Consider the following 15,195-nt stretch of genomic DNA (forward strand, 5'->3'; position numbering starts at 1 on the left):
AGTGATGAGGTTTGAGTCGTCTGGAATAGTTTCTTTTGGTGTGATACTTAAGTTAATCAGGCTCTAGTGTGGAGTTTAATGTTACGGACGAAGACTTAGTCGTTCATAAACGCAAAGTAATTGGGAACTTTTTCCTTTGTTGCTATCTCGTAGCCATAGACGCCATATCACGCAGAGATGCTTCTAGGATTCAGGGAAAAGTAGAAGTGGGATGATGGTGTTGTGATGTTTGAGCTATAAGAAAAATACTAGAGTGCGCCATATGATAACAATGACCCCATACATCTCTCATAGTCCACAGTTATCCAGAGAATAGATTTCTTCAGTTTACTAAGTAGTAATGTTTAAACCTGTATTCTTGCTTAACCTGTCACTTTATACAAATTTGTTTTTTGTTTACGCCTTGTCTCATAATTCTCATTATTTCAGCGAGAATATCTTGTGACAAAAATTGCCATCAGTAATGTCCCTACGAAGAGCATTACGTGCTGGTGGAGTCGTAGTCCTAGCTGGTGGTTCCTTCTTGCTTGGAGCTCGATATGGAAACGAAACGCCTTTTAGGCGCCTTCAGGCTGCAACTGCTGTTTCGGTTAGTGGTGCTTTAACAATTTACTTCTAGAGAATTATCACAACACTGACCTCAATTCCTGAGGTAGTTCAGGGCGCTTCATTAATCCTATGTTTTTTTAGCCTGTTCCAGTGGTGCCGCCACTCCCACTAACACCATCTGAAGAAGCTAAACCTCTACTAGAGATTGGTCCGTCTCGTGCTTCAGAAATAATGCGCTATGGATTCCCAGGTTTTGACAATTTACGGACTTTCGAGGATTTTGTGCTGTCGTACGATAGGAAAACAAGGACCGCTCACTGGGTACTATCAACGTTTAATCTAGTGTTTCTTTGAAATTTGTTGACCTGCAGGCACATTCTTGTGAAGATTTCGATGTAGAATAATTCAGTCGCAGCAATGTAGAGAAAAGGAAACAAATTATTCATGTTCGCGTTAGAATATGTTCAACCGGGTGAGCGGCTTGTTCCAAACACTCGCTTTTCCTTCTGCCCTGCTCCAGTCGCGTTTATTCGGTTGAACACGTTCGGCGGCGACTATGAATGGCATCTTATGTCGCTGGAGCTTTTGACCCTCATCTACAAATGTGACTCAGGCATTCTGTTGTTTCACAATTTTCCGCATTTTCTCTCTTCTTTTTTCTTCGAAATTCATTATTGATAACAATTAGGTATGTGAACATCTGACCCCCACCAGTCTCATCTACGATAAGTCTGTGGACAGATCGAAATGTGAATTTCGTGCAGATCCGAGCATCCACAAATACTTCCAATCAGAAAATACCGACTACAGGGTTAGTGTTGTTTTTTGAATGGTTCGATTTTTTTTTTTGCTCTAGTCATTATATTTTTCGCAGGGTAGTGGTTACGACCGCGGCCATCTTGCGGCTGCCGGAAACCATAGAAAAACTCAAAATTCTGTTGACCAGACCTTTCTTCTTACAAACATGAGTCCACAAGTAGGAAAGGGTTTCAACCGCGACAAGTGGAACGATCTGGAACGTTATGCTAGGTAGGTGTGCCTATATTATGCCAGCTTTCTGCTATTTTTGTTTATGCGAACGTTTTTTTCAGGAAAGTGGCCAAGAAGAGTTTGAATACCTATATATTAACAGGTCCGCTTTACCTACCGCGGAAAGCGGATGATGGGAATAAATACGTGCGCTACAAGGTAAATTTCTTTGAAATCGTCCTTTCCTGTTTTTCTTCTTGTTTCCCTTCTGCGAAACTTCGAAATTCTCGTAGAAGTAACCGTATTTCGCTGATTTTATTGATTGTTGAACATTTGTGTCTTTAGGTTATTGGAGCGAACAATGTTGCGGTACCTACTCATTTCTTCAAAGTAATTCTGGCTGAAACGTCACCAAGTAACTTCGAAATGGAGTGTTTTGTTCTTCCCAATGAGGTGTTGAGAACCTTGTATCTTTTCCACGTGAAAATGCTGCGTCAACCTTATATCAAATTCCACTAGTCATCTAATTATTTATCATTTGATCCCTTTTCAGGTAATACCTGATTCTGCAGAGCTTTCCATATTCTACGTTCCTCTGGAAATGATTGAGAGATCTGGTGGCTTCCTCATCTTCGACAAACTTCCAAAAGAAAAATTGAAGAAAGTAAATGGAAAGAAGGTCGGCGGATTCTGGTAGACATGTTTTATAGTATTTCATTTTATTTTGTGTATTTCACGTGTATCCCTAGTTTGCTGGGTGTTTCGAGTTTGTGAGTTCTAGTTTGGTTGCGTTTAATTGTGTTCCACGTTTTTTTTAACAAGGACAAAAGAAAACTACCGGCGTTAGTCAATCTCTTTAAAATGGACCTGGGGATTCGAATTCAATTTAACATTAGAACTGTGGGGAGATAAGAGGTTTTGTTGACTTTGTACGATATTGGATGATCGTCTGGGCGGGTACCTCTTTCCGATACGCCTAAGCAGCACATGGATCGATACTGCAGAAAACCATCTGATCTCTCCATGTTCAATGAATTGCTAGCAGATTTCTTTAGCATAATATATGCATTGATATGATACAGCTACTGTTTATGAAAATTCGTTGTGTAGGCCGTATATACGTTTATTCTCTCTGTAATCCTTAATTGTTTTAGTGCATTCCAAATGGATTGATCAATGCCCTTGTCCTTTTATCTTCCGCTTAGCCTTCCATTATTATAGTGACATTTATAGTTAATCGGAATTTGACCGTGAAGCTCTAAACCTACGGTAGTTCTCAGTACCGATAGACATTCTTTGTCACGGCTACCGTATATTTCCTGGGTGCTTCGAAAACAAGTTTCAAGAAACAGCCCACCAAATCCTGTTAAGCCAGATGCTGTGGCAAGAATAGACTGTAGTCTGTCACATAATACAGTAGTAATATGGCGCACTCGAAACACCCAGCGATTCCTTTTCTCTCTTTCCTTTTTTTTTCTTAGTGGAATTCGCACGTAACAATTTCGACACAGAGCAAGTGTGTGTCTAGTGGAGTATATATGTGATTCGAAACATGTAAAAAATGGTTTGAAGTACAAAAGTACGAGTGTCCTGAAGTGCAAGTTTGAAATACAAATGAAGGGCAGTAGTTGTTTTTTGTTTTACATATTTTATTGCCTTATGCCATATCGTTTCTTGTTTTTGTTACTTTGTTATGTTCTACTTGTCATTCTTGTCTTTGTCAATCTACAAAACATTTTAACCATGACAATAACAATTTTTACTCGAGAATGTCGCAGTTTGAATGTTTGGAATTAAATATATTCTTGTGTCATTGCTTGAATTTGTAAAGATCTCATAAATCCTTTCCGTCGTATTGATTTTCGTGCTGAACATGGTAGGTTTTTTCTATTTCCATAGTTTTTTTTTTACCCTAATGGCGGTTACTTTTTCACTTATTACAGTTCCGCTTAAAGGCACCAGCACATGAATCTAGGATGGTGTAGGTTTCAGCCGGGTAATGCCTATACTGAGTCATGGATTGTGGGGAAGAGGGTGATTCCGTTCGTCTCCCCCTATATCAGTGTAAACGGACGACCCCGGAACTATTTCGTACGTTGGCTTCTGTTGCCGTGCGCAATCTTTGCGCCCCGCCTGCGAGTCGTTGAAAACCCATTCGGACGAATCAGGGGGGGAAGGTTGCGGATTGCACGTCGTCGTACGAAACAGTTCCAGGGTCGCCTGTTTACACTGATACGGGGAGAGGTGAACGGATTCACCCTCTTCCCCACAACATACGACTCCGTATAAGCATTACCCGCTTGAAACTCGTACCACCCCAAATTCATGGTGTGATGCCTTTAAGAAAGTTCTGTGTTGTCAAGAATGCACCTAATAGAGACGTATGGCAGAGCTATCGCGGGACGATTTGAAGCAAGGAACAGACTTATCTAAGTTTTGTGTGGACTCAAAAGCAATAGTGAATGAGAGGTATTAGTGGTCGACGCGCATGGTAGAGGTGAGTTAGAGGGGTTGTGCGAAGCACTTAAAAATTTATCCCAGTTGACAACAGCCTTCGCACTACGATGAAAACAAATTCGGTACGGAACCGGTTTTGAAGTCTGTGCTCATCTTTGTCCAATAGATTTCCTTATAAGCGGCCCCTTCGAAACAGTCATAGGATTTTTTGGTTCATCAAAAACCAGTAGAACATATAAGTGGAGCATAAAACTTCCCAGAATCTGACAAGGGACCCTACGAAGAATTTGCGAATCGCAATACCGCGCAAAAATTTGACCGTGCCGCAAATATTGGACGAGTTTCCACCACCGCAACGTGTTGCTGGCAGTGCTCGTCTCGTCCCTTTCACCGATGTACGTTTGTTGCACGATCTTTCTGACTTGGGTTCTTTTATTCTCGTTTCCTTTGCGTTTCTTCTCTTGTGGCTTAGATGGAAAAGAGCTACTGTCGGTCTCTGTAACGGTTTTTCACAATTCCATTTGGCGGTGTTGCGTTTTTTCTCTGTTTTACCTCAACGCCGAAAATGAATATTATATCTAAGATCATTCAGAGATGTCCGTCGATCTCCTTTTCGACGTCAAAAATGCATTCTTTCTTGGACATTACCAACAATGCATCCTTGAAGCCCAAGTAAGTGTGCAAAATCTTCTCGCTAAAATAGCTTTCTTAAAATAGAAGTACGGATTGTTGAAATACTGGCGTACGCGTTTTTAGAGAAGATCTTTTATCAATAGAAAATGAACTTTCACATACGGATTTGGAAAAAAGAGAAACAATCCTATTGTTCTTTACATCTGAAGAGTATTTCTAAAACTATTCAGAGCTTGTTTTTTTTTCTTCTTTTTTTTGAGTTGGATCTGGTCAAGCATTATCATTGTTTGTTGAACTTTGATATTCGTTCTTTACTTCCAGAAGTTAATTACGAAAGCTGAAGATGTGAAGCTTGCCAAAGATGTATTCACATACCGCTCTTATATTGCCCAGGGAAAAGCTTCGGTAGTGCTCAGCGAGATCTCCGAGAAAAATGATAATCCTGCTTTGAAGGCTGTACGACGTCTAGCGGAGTATCAGAATCATGCCAACAAGTAATATCCTTTTTCACCAAATCACCTATTTCTGTTAAGAATAATAGCATGTGTTGCCCAAATTCAGAGTCCTTTAATGAGCGTAAAAGCGTAAAATTTGAGATTTCTCATAGCATATTATCAGTTCTTTGTTTCCTTCCTTATTCTATTTTGTTTGTTCAAGATATGGATGAAAGGTGTACAGCTGTTTCGATTTCACTTGGACTTTTTTTTGCCTTTTTAATTTATGCTTCGTCCCAGGTCTGAGTTGTAACATTTCTTTTGTGTTTTTTCTTTTGATAATACATAGGTGATCGATATTTTTCTAGCGTAAGATTGCAAATGAAAGTTCACTATAAAGCTTTCATTTATTGTTTTGTATTTTATACTTTTTCAGGAAACGCATAGCGAATGAAGTGCAGTCTGAGGTTTCTAGTGGCACAGCACCTACTGATGACACTTCTTGCATTGTTGCCGCACTCATTCTGAATGAAGAGGGCGTGAGTTTTCTTTTCTTTTTCCTGTAACAATTTCGTGTGCATAGTGTAATGTTCTGTTCAGTGTTCTTGGATTATTGTCTGCAATGTTTTTTTTTTCTTCGAGGTCTACATTATTATAGAACCCCGAAGATGCCATGCGTATTCTCTCGAAAAGCAGCTCCTTGGAAGCTCGTTCAGCCACAGTTTTCACGTTATTGCAGATGGACCGCATCGACTTAGCAGTGTAAATTGAATGCTCCTTTCTCTGCTTTCGTTTTCTCATCGATTAATCTAGGAAAGAGTTGAAAAAGATGAATGAAATCGATGAAGACGCTACGTTGACGCAGCTCGCTCTTGCCTGGGTTAATATGGCAGTGGTTAGTTAATACTCTTATCTAGATGTCACTTATTCAAGTTAGTGTTTCGAGACTTTTTTGAAACTGCTGAAGCTGTATTCCCTAAAAATAAGTTTTACAGCTATTAAATCATTACTGAGCTCAATTACAAGCCCAGTACTAAGTATTTATGGGAACCTACAGTTTCATGTCATGTTAGGTTATCGACGCCTTCGTGCACTTACGAGTTATATTTATTTTTATTTTTTATACAATATTTATCCAATGCTATTTTTATTAGCATTTCTCATACACCATCAGCTGTGGGAATATTGACTGAGGTTTTATGATTATTCCTCATAAATTCACAAGTCTTTTTTTTCTCTGTATTCATTCTATACGTTGATAAAACAATTTATTCAACTCTGCAAGCAATAATTTCTCACTAGATATCTGTTTTTCAGGGCAAAGACAAATTAAAAGATGCATATTACATCTATCAAGAGATGATGGACAAATATGGTCAAAGCCCCCAGTTGCTTGTTTCGCAATCAGCTGTTTTAATTCTACAAGGCAAACACAAAGAGGCGGAGGCGTTGCTTCACGTAAGTGACAAAAAGAATAGTGCACGGGACAGATTCGTTCTAGAAGAGCTGTTACTTTTGTAGTTCGCGAACTCCTGCCTTGAAACCGGGCAGAGTGGAACAAGTGTCGTGCTATTTTTCGTGATTGCAGGAAGCGCAATTGCGTGATGCGAACAATTGTGACGCACTTGTAAATCTTGTTGCGGTCAGCCAATTCCTTGGGAAGGATCATGAAGTAAGTGTCGTTTTTTAAAAGCATCCTGATCTTTTTTTTCAGAAGTTATTACTGGAAGTGTTATTTTTGTGTTGCTTTTTCGTGGAAATTTGACCATTTCAAGGTCATGAAGAGGTACATTGCACAACTTCGTGACATCGACTCTACACACCCATGGGTGGTCGACCTGCAAGCCAAGGAAGCCCTGTTTGATGACCTCGTCGCTGCGTAATACAACAACAACTATAAGAATGGCTGGAATTTGTTCTTGGTTTCTCTAAATAATTTATCTATTTGAATTGTCTGTGATAAGTTATTCATCTACTTTTTCTTCACACCATGGTTTGGTCATGTACTATTATTATTTGAAAACAAAAATTAGACCTTTACGGTCATCGGAACTGTTTTGAAAACTGTTGATTTGGTTGAGAAGAAGCATGTAATAAAATTTTAATTTCGTTACTGGTTGGAAGCTTAGATGTGATCAAAGGTTAGTGCCTGTTCTATCCCTTACAAATTGAGCTGCAGATGGATGGTATTAATTGTTGAATTTGTATCGCCATCGGCCGGAAGATGTTTTGTTTTTTGAGTTTTACTTGTACATATTATCATTACTTTCACTTTAATCGTCTAAGATATTCTATTCTTGATCTTCAGTGTCATTCAATTATTTCATTTTTTTTTTTGTTCTGGTTAAAATATGTAACTTTGATGTTTCAACTTCAGTTCGTCTTTTTTATAGTCATGCTCTTAGTTTCAGCGATATTCTAGGGAGTAGATTAAAAATGTACTTTTTTTTTCTCTCGAAATTATTGTTGCTTGTTGTTCCTATTCGGCATTGTTCCGATTTTCATCTGGTTGAGGGTCGCGCTCTGAGAGCAATAATTTTATTTTTGTTTCGGAACCGCTGCTGAATCGTTTTCTATGGAGGAAGTTGACAACACTAAGACGAAGATCTCCAACTAGTGGAGAAACTCACGAATAGTAGGGTAGAGTAGTGTGGTATCCAGTAACATTCTTCGTTGCATTTCGCCATGGTCCCTCCTTGATCCTATGCGCTCACTTAGCCACGCCGCTTCGAGCGCGGCCGCATGCGCTGCCGCACCGTGCTTCATGTCGTTTTGATCCAACTATATCTATTGATGTCTATTCAACTAATTTTTTAACTAAGTGTTGACCTTGAGAAGTGGAACTATATTTACTAATTTTTAGTTTTTTTTTAATTTTAATTTTAATTTAATAATTTTAATTTACAAATGCTTGAGCTGCTGTTTTTCAACCCTTTGTTATGAATGAGGGTGGAAATGTTAGAGCTGTTGTGGCCCTGTTTAGGTTAACTATTGAAGTATAGATTTTTTACTTTGGAAATCTTCTACGTATTCCTTTTTTATTTCTCGTTTTTCTTTTATCTTTTAATTTATTTTTTATTCCTTTTACAAGTCTCATTATAGTTTGGTTCCATTGTCTGCACTAACTTCGCTCATAGCAGGGATGACTCGTGCAACTTTTGGCTGCAAGGTGTGCGGCGATTTCAAGAAGGTTTCTCTTGGGAGATGGACCTCGCACCAGCCGCATATAGTAGTTATGCTTTCGGCGTTGGCCCATTTCCACGGTCTTGATATCAAAGACCTGAAAGAAATCTATCGCTCTTTCCAAATTCGAAGAATGGTATGCAGGGAACACTATGTGGATGCGGTGAGAGTATACTCGTTTTCATATGATTTATCAATGTACGCAAACTGCGAAAATAGAGAATTTAGGAATGCAAGGGGGGGGGGGGGATCTCGTTTGTTTTTGTTTTTTTCCTTAAAGTAAAAAACAATACAGTTTTTGTTGACTATTTTTGAGAAATTTTTATCTCGCAATGTATGGTGAAGTTGTAAATGCATGATAGGCGGAATTTTGTTAGCGGTTTTTTGGAAATTGTATTTTTGTATTTTGATCTAGTGAAATTATAGCCGTAGTTCAGGCGTCGTCCATCGCCGCTGCTATTGAAGCACATACCGGATCATTCCATCAATGTGGTATAAATGTGGATGGAGGTGTAACGGAAGCTTCACTATCGACGTTGCTCCCTCCTGTTGTGCTGAAAGATTTGAAAACATTCGCGAAAGAGATGGATGTAGGTTTTATTTTTCTTTGGAGGTATTTTTGTAGTAGAGAAGACAGTACTTCTTAACACTTAGCAGACTTTTGGTTTCTAGGCCAATCTCACGTTGACTATGCGTAATGTAGCCCATTTTGTGAATGACGTATTGGCACGGCATGGTCTTCGTGGTGTCAATGCTGCCACATCGAACCGTATATACGTGCCTGTCAGAAAGGAATTGCCCAAGAAACGAAAGAAGATTGATGACATTGTTAAGGTAACCCTCTTGTGATTCGCCTCGTTGTTGTTTTCTTCAGAAAATTAAGCTGTGATTAGCTGAAATTATCAATCCGAGGGAGATCCGTTGGGGTCTTTCTTAGACAATATAAAGCTGAGATGTAGGTTACATGAAGGTATTCACGCTCAATTCCCCCTAATAGTTCCGAAAACCGGCGTGGGAAACTTCCGCGATATCTTATACCGCCCCATTCTCGTAAGCATCGCGCCTGCGAGCCGTTTCATACGCGGTTTCGCAGGGCAACTATGTGGATTGAGAGATGCCATACTGCATATACTTATAATCTACACTCCCAATTCTACATTGTCCTCCTGAGATCTCAACATCGTCAGCTTCGTGATACGATGCCTTTGAAATAATTAGTTCTTGATGTCGTAGTTTTACTGTTTCCACAGTTTTTTAGAGAAGGTAGTAAAGAACTTTGGTCCACAAAAAGTTCTAAAAACTAGAAGGTCGATGTTTTGTTAGGTGCTGTTCTGGAATACCCTAGATGCCTGAAGTGTCCTTGAATAGCAACGACAAGCAGGAGAATCCTAACAGAAATAAATTGCTGTAAACTTCTCCGAAGATGCGAAATTATTGCTTTTCTTGTTTATACAAGTGATGGAAGAAATAAAGACTGTTTCCTTCACTAAATCGAAAGCAAGTTAATTTTGTTGCTACTCTCTTCTCCTTGTTTCTCTCTCTTCGAGACTAGGAAATTTTCTTGATATTTCAGTTCAAATACAATTTCCCCCTTGGTTCTAAATTTGAAATCAGACCAACGAAGATAGGAATTTTTTTTTTACAAGTCTGTGTGGTAAAACTTGGGAAGAATTCTTGGACCATTATCACAGATATGTCACTAAAGGCATCGCCCACGAATCTGGTGGTGCGGATTTTAGGTGGAGTATTCGTATACGGAATCGTAGGTTATGGAGAGAAGGGTGATTCCATCCATTTCTTCCTAATTGGCGTAAAAAACGGCCCAGAAGATGCGGCTTTGAGCGTTCTGGTGCGCTGTTTTCTACAACGAGTTCGATTGGAGCGCGCCAGCCTTGTGCACGCGCCGCATCTTCCGGGCCTTTTTTTACGGCAATTGTGAAGAAATGGACGGAATCAACCCCTCCCCCCTCTCCATAATCTACTATCCCGTATAAGAATAAATGCACTTGAAATCCGTACCACCTTAGATTCGCCTTTAATGCCTTTAATGTAAGAAGTTTGTTCAATAGGCTAATCAGGATTATGTATTTTTGAATTCTATTCTGAATTTTTTGCAAATACTTATGGTTGCACTACAGTTTTGAATAATTACACTCGTTTCTCCCTAGAGGCGGAATCTATTGCTTCGTATTTTTCATATTTCATATATTTATTTTTGTGTATCACAATTTCTGAAATTCTGTCTAGTAATTCGGAGATAACTCTTTTTGTTGGAGTGGATGTTTATATTTCCGTTCACTTAAAGGCGGCGTACCACAAATATGACGTGACGAGAAAAAGCTAGAGATGGAGTTATAGGATGCGGTTTTCGGGTTGGTTCTGATCATCTCTCCTTAGTCGTCATAAAAAAAAATGCCTTAGAAGATACTTTTTTTTACTACGACTTTAGTTGCAATGCGCCACCTTCGTGTACCCGCAGCATCCACTGCGAGCGGTCGAGGATTAATGGGTCTTTTCAGCAGCCTGTACAAGTAAAATCAATTAGTAGGCTGCTGAGGAGACTGGAAAGTGTACCAGAGTGCGCGTTCTTACGAAGCTCGTAGGAACTCGTAGGAACTTTCCACGCCGTTTTTTTTCCGACGATTAGGGAGAGATAAGCGAACCACACCGGATCTCGCAATCTACAACCTTGCACCCGTCTTTTCCTGCGGACTCCCTCATCACGTCAGATTCGTGGTATGCTGCCTTTAAAGTTACTGTAACTGGTGGCCTCAAGGTACAACTCAAATCGCTTCCTAAAACCTCCACTGGATTTAGAAAAAACGAGCGTTCTGATCGCACTAGTTGCTGATGACCTCCTTTTTTCACATTTGTCAAATTTAGCATGTGAAGAAACTTAAAGAGGAAGTTCTTGATGGCGCCGTCCCTGAAGAAACACAGCATGTTGAAGATACAATAAAAAGTGACCTAAGCCTGTCTCCTGTAATCGATGTCACGTCATATGATTCTCTTTCTCGCGACGAAGATGCTCAAGAGGTGATTTTTTGTTTGTTTCGCGTTCGTTGTAACAGCAGTTTTTATAGAACTCGTCAACAAGATCAGAAAATGACCTGCAATCGTCTCAGGTGGAGCCAAACATCCTGGATAAGTTCTATATGGTACAAGGAAGAATGTTGCTGAAATTGTTCAGATTTTGTCCCACATGTGGCAATAACTTGTCCACAAGTGATCAGAGTGCAGTTAGTTTCACAGCGATTGGAACAGCGCCCATTGTTCAGTTTGTATGTAGTAATTGTTCATCATCTACAGCGATGACGCAACGATGGGACGGTCAGCCCCTTAGGAATGTAGTATAGTTTTCATTGAGGAAGAATCCTAGTATCGAGTGCAATGGCTGTAGTGCAAAAATGAGGTGTATAGTAGGGTCAAAACGACATGAAACACGTACGCAATTGCGTACGCAGCTTCCTTCGAGGTGCTTCGGTGGAGCGTAGTGGCTAGGAGCGTGGTGATATCCTTACTGGCACCACCTATCGCTGTAGTTTGCGACGGTCCCAACTTGGTTCCAAATGCTACCTCCACCGCGCCATTTCGAGTGCGTACGCAAATGCTCCGCAACGATACTCGTGTTTCATGTCGTATTGACCCGACTATAGATACAGCAAACGTTTAAGCAGTACTAACCAAAAATATCATCAACACGCGTCATGTAATAACATATTAAAACAGGGAGTATTTGTCGCACGCCTTGCACATAACTTGGTCTCGTAGATTTTTTTGGGCGAACGACCAAGTTCCACTTGTTCGTATTTTTTATCATCGTGGTACAGTATGTGAATGCGTGGTGACTCGACTTCTTGCACCACGGCCAACGCCTCTCACGTTTTACCATATCGATTTAACATGTTCGCAACTGTGAACCCAGGCATAGGTCATAATTTGAGATGTGATTTTTCTCCTCAACTACGTGGGGTTTCACTATTTTCTCCTATTAACTGTAAAATATGTTCTGGAATCATAAAGTTAGTCATGAATAGGGGAACATATTTATTATTTGCAAAAGCTTTGTTACTTCTAGTATCGTAAACCGCATGTATATCGCGTAGTCTCAGTCTCACTTTTCACTGCTTAAACTTTATTTTTTATGTTTTTTTTTTCTGCTCAAATATTTTGGTATAGTACTGCTTGTATTGTTTTGTTTGTACGTGCATTATTCCTTGTTTTTCAGAGGATAAGGCGAGTGTTTTACTTTGAAAATTTTGATTTTTTTAAAAGTTTTTATGAACAGTATGTACTGATTGTCTGACGGCAACTTCGCTCTTGAGGTGGTGTTGTAAGGATTCTGGGTAGAAAGAAGTGTAATCCTTTGAATGAAGGCGGTTCCATGAAAAGAGATCCGGCTAGCTGTTAAAGTTATTGATTGGCAGTGATGCTAAAAAAAAAGCTTAACAGGGTTTAACAACGTCAAGAATATGCACTTTTCGCGAGTGTAGGGAATCAATGTAGAGCGATGGGGCTATATTATTGAAATGCACAAGTTCTTTTTTAATTGATGTTTTTATCGCGTTTGGAACTGAGGCGTATTGTAGATTCGCACATCGTTACTTCATGTATGGTGGTTTTGTTTGAACAACGTTATATAAATCTGTAAGGTTAGCTAAGTTTTCTGCTTGCCTACGTGTTTTGTATGCTCTTTCTTTTTTCTGCGCATGTGGTAAACAAGCTTACGGATGTTTTATTTTGTTCATTATGAATCTTATCGTGTATGATGGAATAAAACGTTGGATTGCTCAGAGTTCTTTTTTTTTTGTCTTTTTATTTGAAAAGATCTTGTGTATGTTGTCCTTCCATTGGTTTTTGAAAGAAAAGTAGATCTCGAATTGTACGATGGGGGATTATTTGGTTTCGTATCACTAGAAGGAACTGTATGCAATTTTCTCCAATTTTTCTTATGTGCGGTGAGCAGCAGAGTACTCCTGTGCAGTGGGTTCAAAACGAACTGAAGCACTATGTAGTTGCGTAGGCGGCTCAGCTCGCAGTTGCGCGGTGGATCCAGTGGCATCGATTGAGATGGGATCATTACTAACTCCAACCGGAGGAGGGTTAGCGATGAGCCCACTTTGATCGAGGTTGCTGGCTTCACCACGCCGCTTCCAACGCAGTCGCATAGATCTTCAGGTTTTGATTGAACATACCGATTTTTTACTAGAGATTCTCCTGAAGTACAACGGGTCTAATGTTGAAGGTCTTGTTCGAGAAAAAAACGACTCTAATGTTGCGGGTGTGTTGTTCAAAAAGGACAATCGTTCGTTTTAGGTTCTTTATAGCTACAGAATTGTTCAGCGGTGAATACAAACAGTGATCCGGGATTGGAGGTAAATCTATTCCTTTCTAGATTTTCAAGAGTTTTTTTCTTCTCATATGGAATGTTCGCATTTTGCTACGAAAACTGTAGTACACAATGGTTTCTAGAATAGCTCTAATTAGGTTGCAGTACGCATAACAACAATGCCTTAGCACAATAACAAAAACACGACTAACAATTTGAACGACGCTTCGTTGTGATCGTATGACGCACGTGAAGCGCACTAATTGCAATTGCCAGAGTTGTTCGTCACTTTGTCGCCATTTTGAATGGACGAATGTCTAATACCTTGTCTCGAGGTGTACACATATTTGTTCTTTACGCTAGTGTAATGTCGTTGTCCTTCTTATTTTTTAGAAGGGTAGGAATTCATTATGTGTCGTTGTTTATTTTATTTATTATTTGTTTATATTCGCTTTTATTTGTGTTATTAGCGCTCTTCACAAGATTAATAGCCAAATTATTGACGATTTTCCATGTCTTTCCGCAATTTTTTAATGATTAACTTTATCCCGCTAAAATTTGATCTGGATCCCCCGTATCTAACTCAAATCATACCCGTTTTAATAATTACAGAATCCTAAGATTACTGGCTGTTTTTGCGTGCTTTCCGGATCTGATTGATGTTTGCTGACATGTCTCGTTTCTCTTTTTTTTTTCGAACATAATATTGGGTGCAATTGAAGATAACGTTGAAAATACCAACTAATAAACTTTCTTTACGACCAAGTTGCTATGTAGACTTTTTTTTCAAAGATTCTTAGACCGTAACCTGTAATGTCTTAATCTCGAGAAGAGTATTTCTTAAGCGTTAAGTAACCAAAATAACTTTATTTTTTTTGTAAGTCACATCTATACAATAAATAGTTCTCATGCAAAAAATTGGTTTTGATTCGTTTACAAAAAAAAAAGAAAAATTACCAGGATAGAGAATAAGCTGCTCGGTTGGCACAGATTGCCCCCACTTCTGTTGTTCAATCAAAAAAAAAAAAATCAACTGGTTGAGAGAATGCAACAGGAATCAATAAAGAACCTTTTGTCTTGGAGATCTTTTAGAGAGTTTAGAAAGGGATTTTTCAAAAATTTTCATTTTTAGTTCAGATGCTCAAGCAGATTGAGTCAAGTCTATAGCCAGGTCAATAGGACATGAAGCATGGTGCAGTTGCGTAAGCGGTTGTGCTCGAAGCGGATGGGATCGAGGTGGGACCATTGCGAAGTGCAGCGATGAGTGGTCCCCCTAACCGCCACGCTCCACCGCACCGCTTCGACCACAGCCGTTGCGCAAGTGCACTATACTCCATGTCGTTTTGACCCGACTATATCTACTGAAAAAAAAACAAATCTCTAGCTTTTGCTTTTTCGATTTTGAATAGGTTATTTATAACACTAAATCGTATGTCTACCAATTCAGCAGCTAGTATATCGCTGCTGAAAATTCCAATATGAGGAGTCATAGGAACCCTATAAGCAGCAGTTTTTCGCCATTACTCCGTATCGAGCACAACACCAACATTCTCCTTCGTGGAATGTGCTTCTCTCTTCCTAACAGTCGCGATTAACAGGATGTGGGCCTGGTACGAAAAGCTGGACTGTCACCAAGCTTAC

General features: G+C 39.5%; 3 protein-coding genes across 6 annotated transcripts; 2 read left to right on the forward strand and 1 right to left on the reverse strand.

The window, feature by feature from the left end:
- Window positions 1-463: 463 nt before the first annotated feature.
- On the forward strand, window positions 464-6,925 carry RB195_015826 (uncharacterized protein; the record flags this gene model as incomplete). 3 transcript variants are annotated; one of them, XM_064206722.1, is made up of 16 exons in its annotated part: window positions 464-589; window positions 691-870; window positions 1,238-1,360; window positions 1,424-1,578; window positions 1,641-1,737; window positions 1,864-1,971; window positions 2,072-2,197; window positions 3,988-4,015; window positions 4,568-4,647; window positions 4,930-5,102; window positions 5,479-5,581; window positions 5,701-5,804; window positions 5,856-5,937; window positions 6,360-6,500; window positions 6,631-6,714; window positions 6,818-6,925. In XM_064206722.1, 16 exons carry the CDS (start codon window positions 464-466, stop codon window positions 6,923-6,925), a joined length of 1,818 nt encoding a protein of 605 aa, XP_064062602.1. The 3 variants fall into 3 exon arrangements, with proteins under 3 accessions (XP_064062602.1, XP_013296081.1, XP_064062603.1); XM_064206721.1 differs by lacking the exons at window positions 464-589; window positions 691-870; window positions 1,238-1,360; ... (3 more) ...; window positions 2,072-2,197; window positions 3,988-4,015 and having other exon boundaries at window positions 4,570-4,647; XM_013440627.1 differs by lacking the exons at window positions 3,988-4,015; window positions 4,568-4,647; window positions 4,930-5,102; ... (4 more) ...; window positions 6,631-6,714; window positions 6,818-6,925 and having other exon boundaries at window positions 2,072-2,215.
- A 1,259-nt stretch (window positions 6,926-8,184) lies between these two features.
- Window positions 8,185-11,581, forward strand: RB195_015827 (uncharacterized protein; the record flags this gene model as incomplete). 2 transcript variants are annotated; one of them, XM_064206724.1, is made up of 6 exons in its annotated part: window positions 8,278-8,388; window positions 8,663-8,815; window positions 8,898-9,059; window positions 11,109-11,261; window positions 11,309-11,350; window positions 11,416-11,439. In XM_064206724.1, 6 exons carry the CDS (start codon window positions 8,278-8,280, stop codon window positions 11,437-11,439), a joined length of 645 nt encoding a protein of 214 aa, XP_064062605.1. The 2 variants fall into 2 exon arrangements, with proteins under 2 accessions (XP_064062604.1, XP_064062605.1); XM_064206723.1 differs by having other exon boundaries at window positions 8,185-8,388; window positions 11,309-11,581.
- A 1,593-nt stretch (window positions 11,582-13,174) lies between these two features.
- On the reverse strand, window positions 13,175-13,393 carry RB195_015828 (uncharacterized protein; the record flags this gene model as incomplete). Its single annotated transcript, XM_064206725.1, has 1 exon — window positions 13,175-13,393. The coding sequence occupies one exon, from the start codon at window positions 13,391-13,393 to the stop codon at window positions 13,175-13,177; it is 219 nt and encodes a 72-aa protein (XP_064062606.1).
- Between the last annotated feature and the right edge of the window lie 1,802 nt (window positions 13,394-15,195).

The sequence above is a fragment of the Necator americanus genome, chromosome V, assembly GCF_031761385.1.
Source record: "Necator americanus strain Aroian chromosome V, whole genome shotgun sequence".
Lineage (NCBI taxonomy): Eukaryota > Metazoa > Nematoda > Chromadorea > Rhabditida > Ancylostomatidae > Necator > Necator americanus.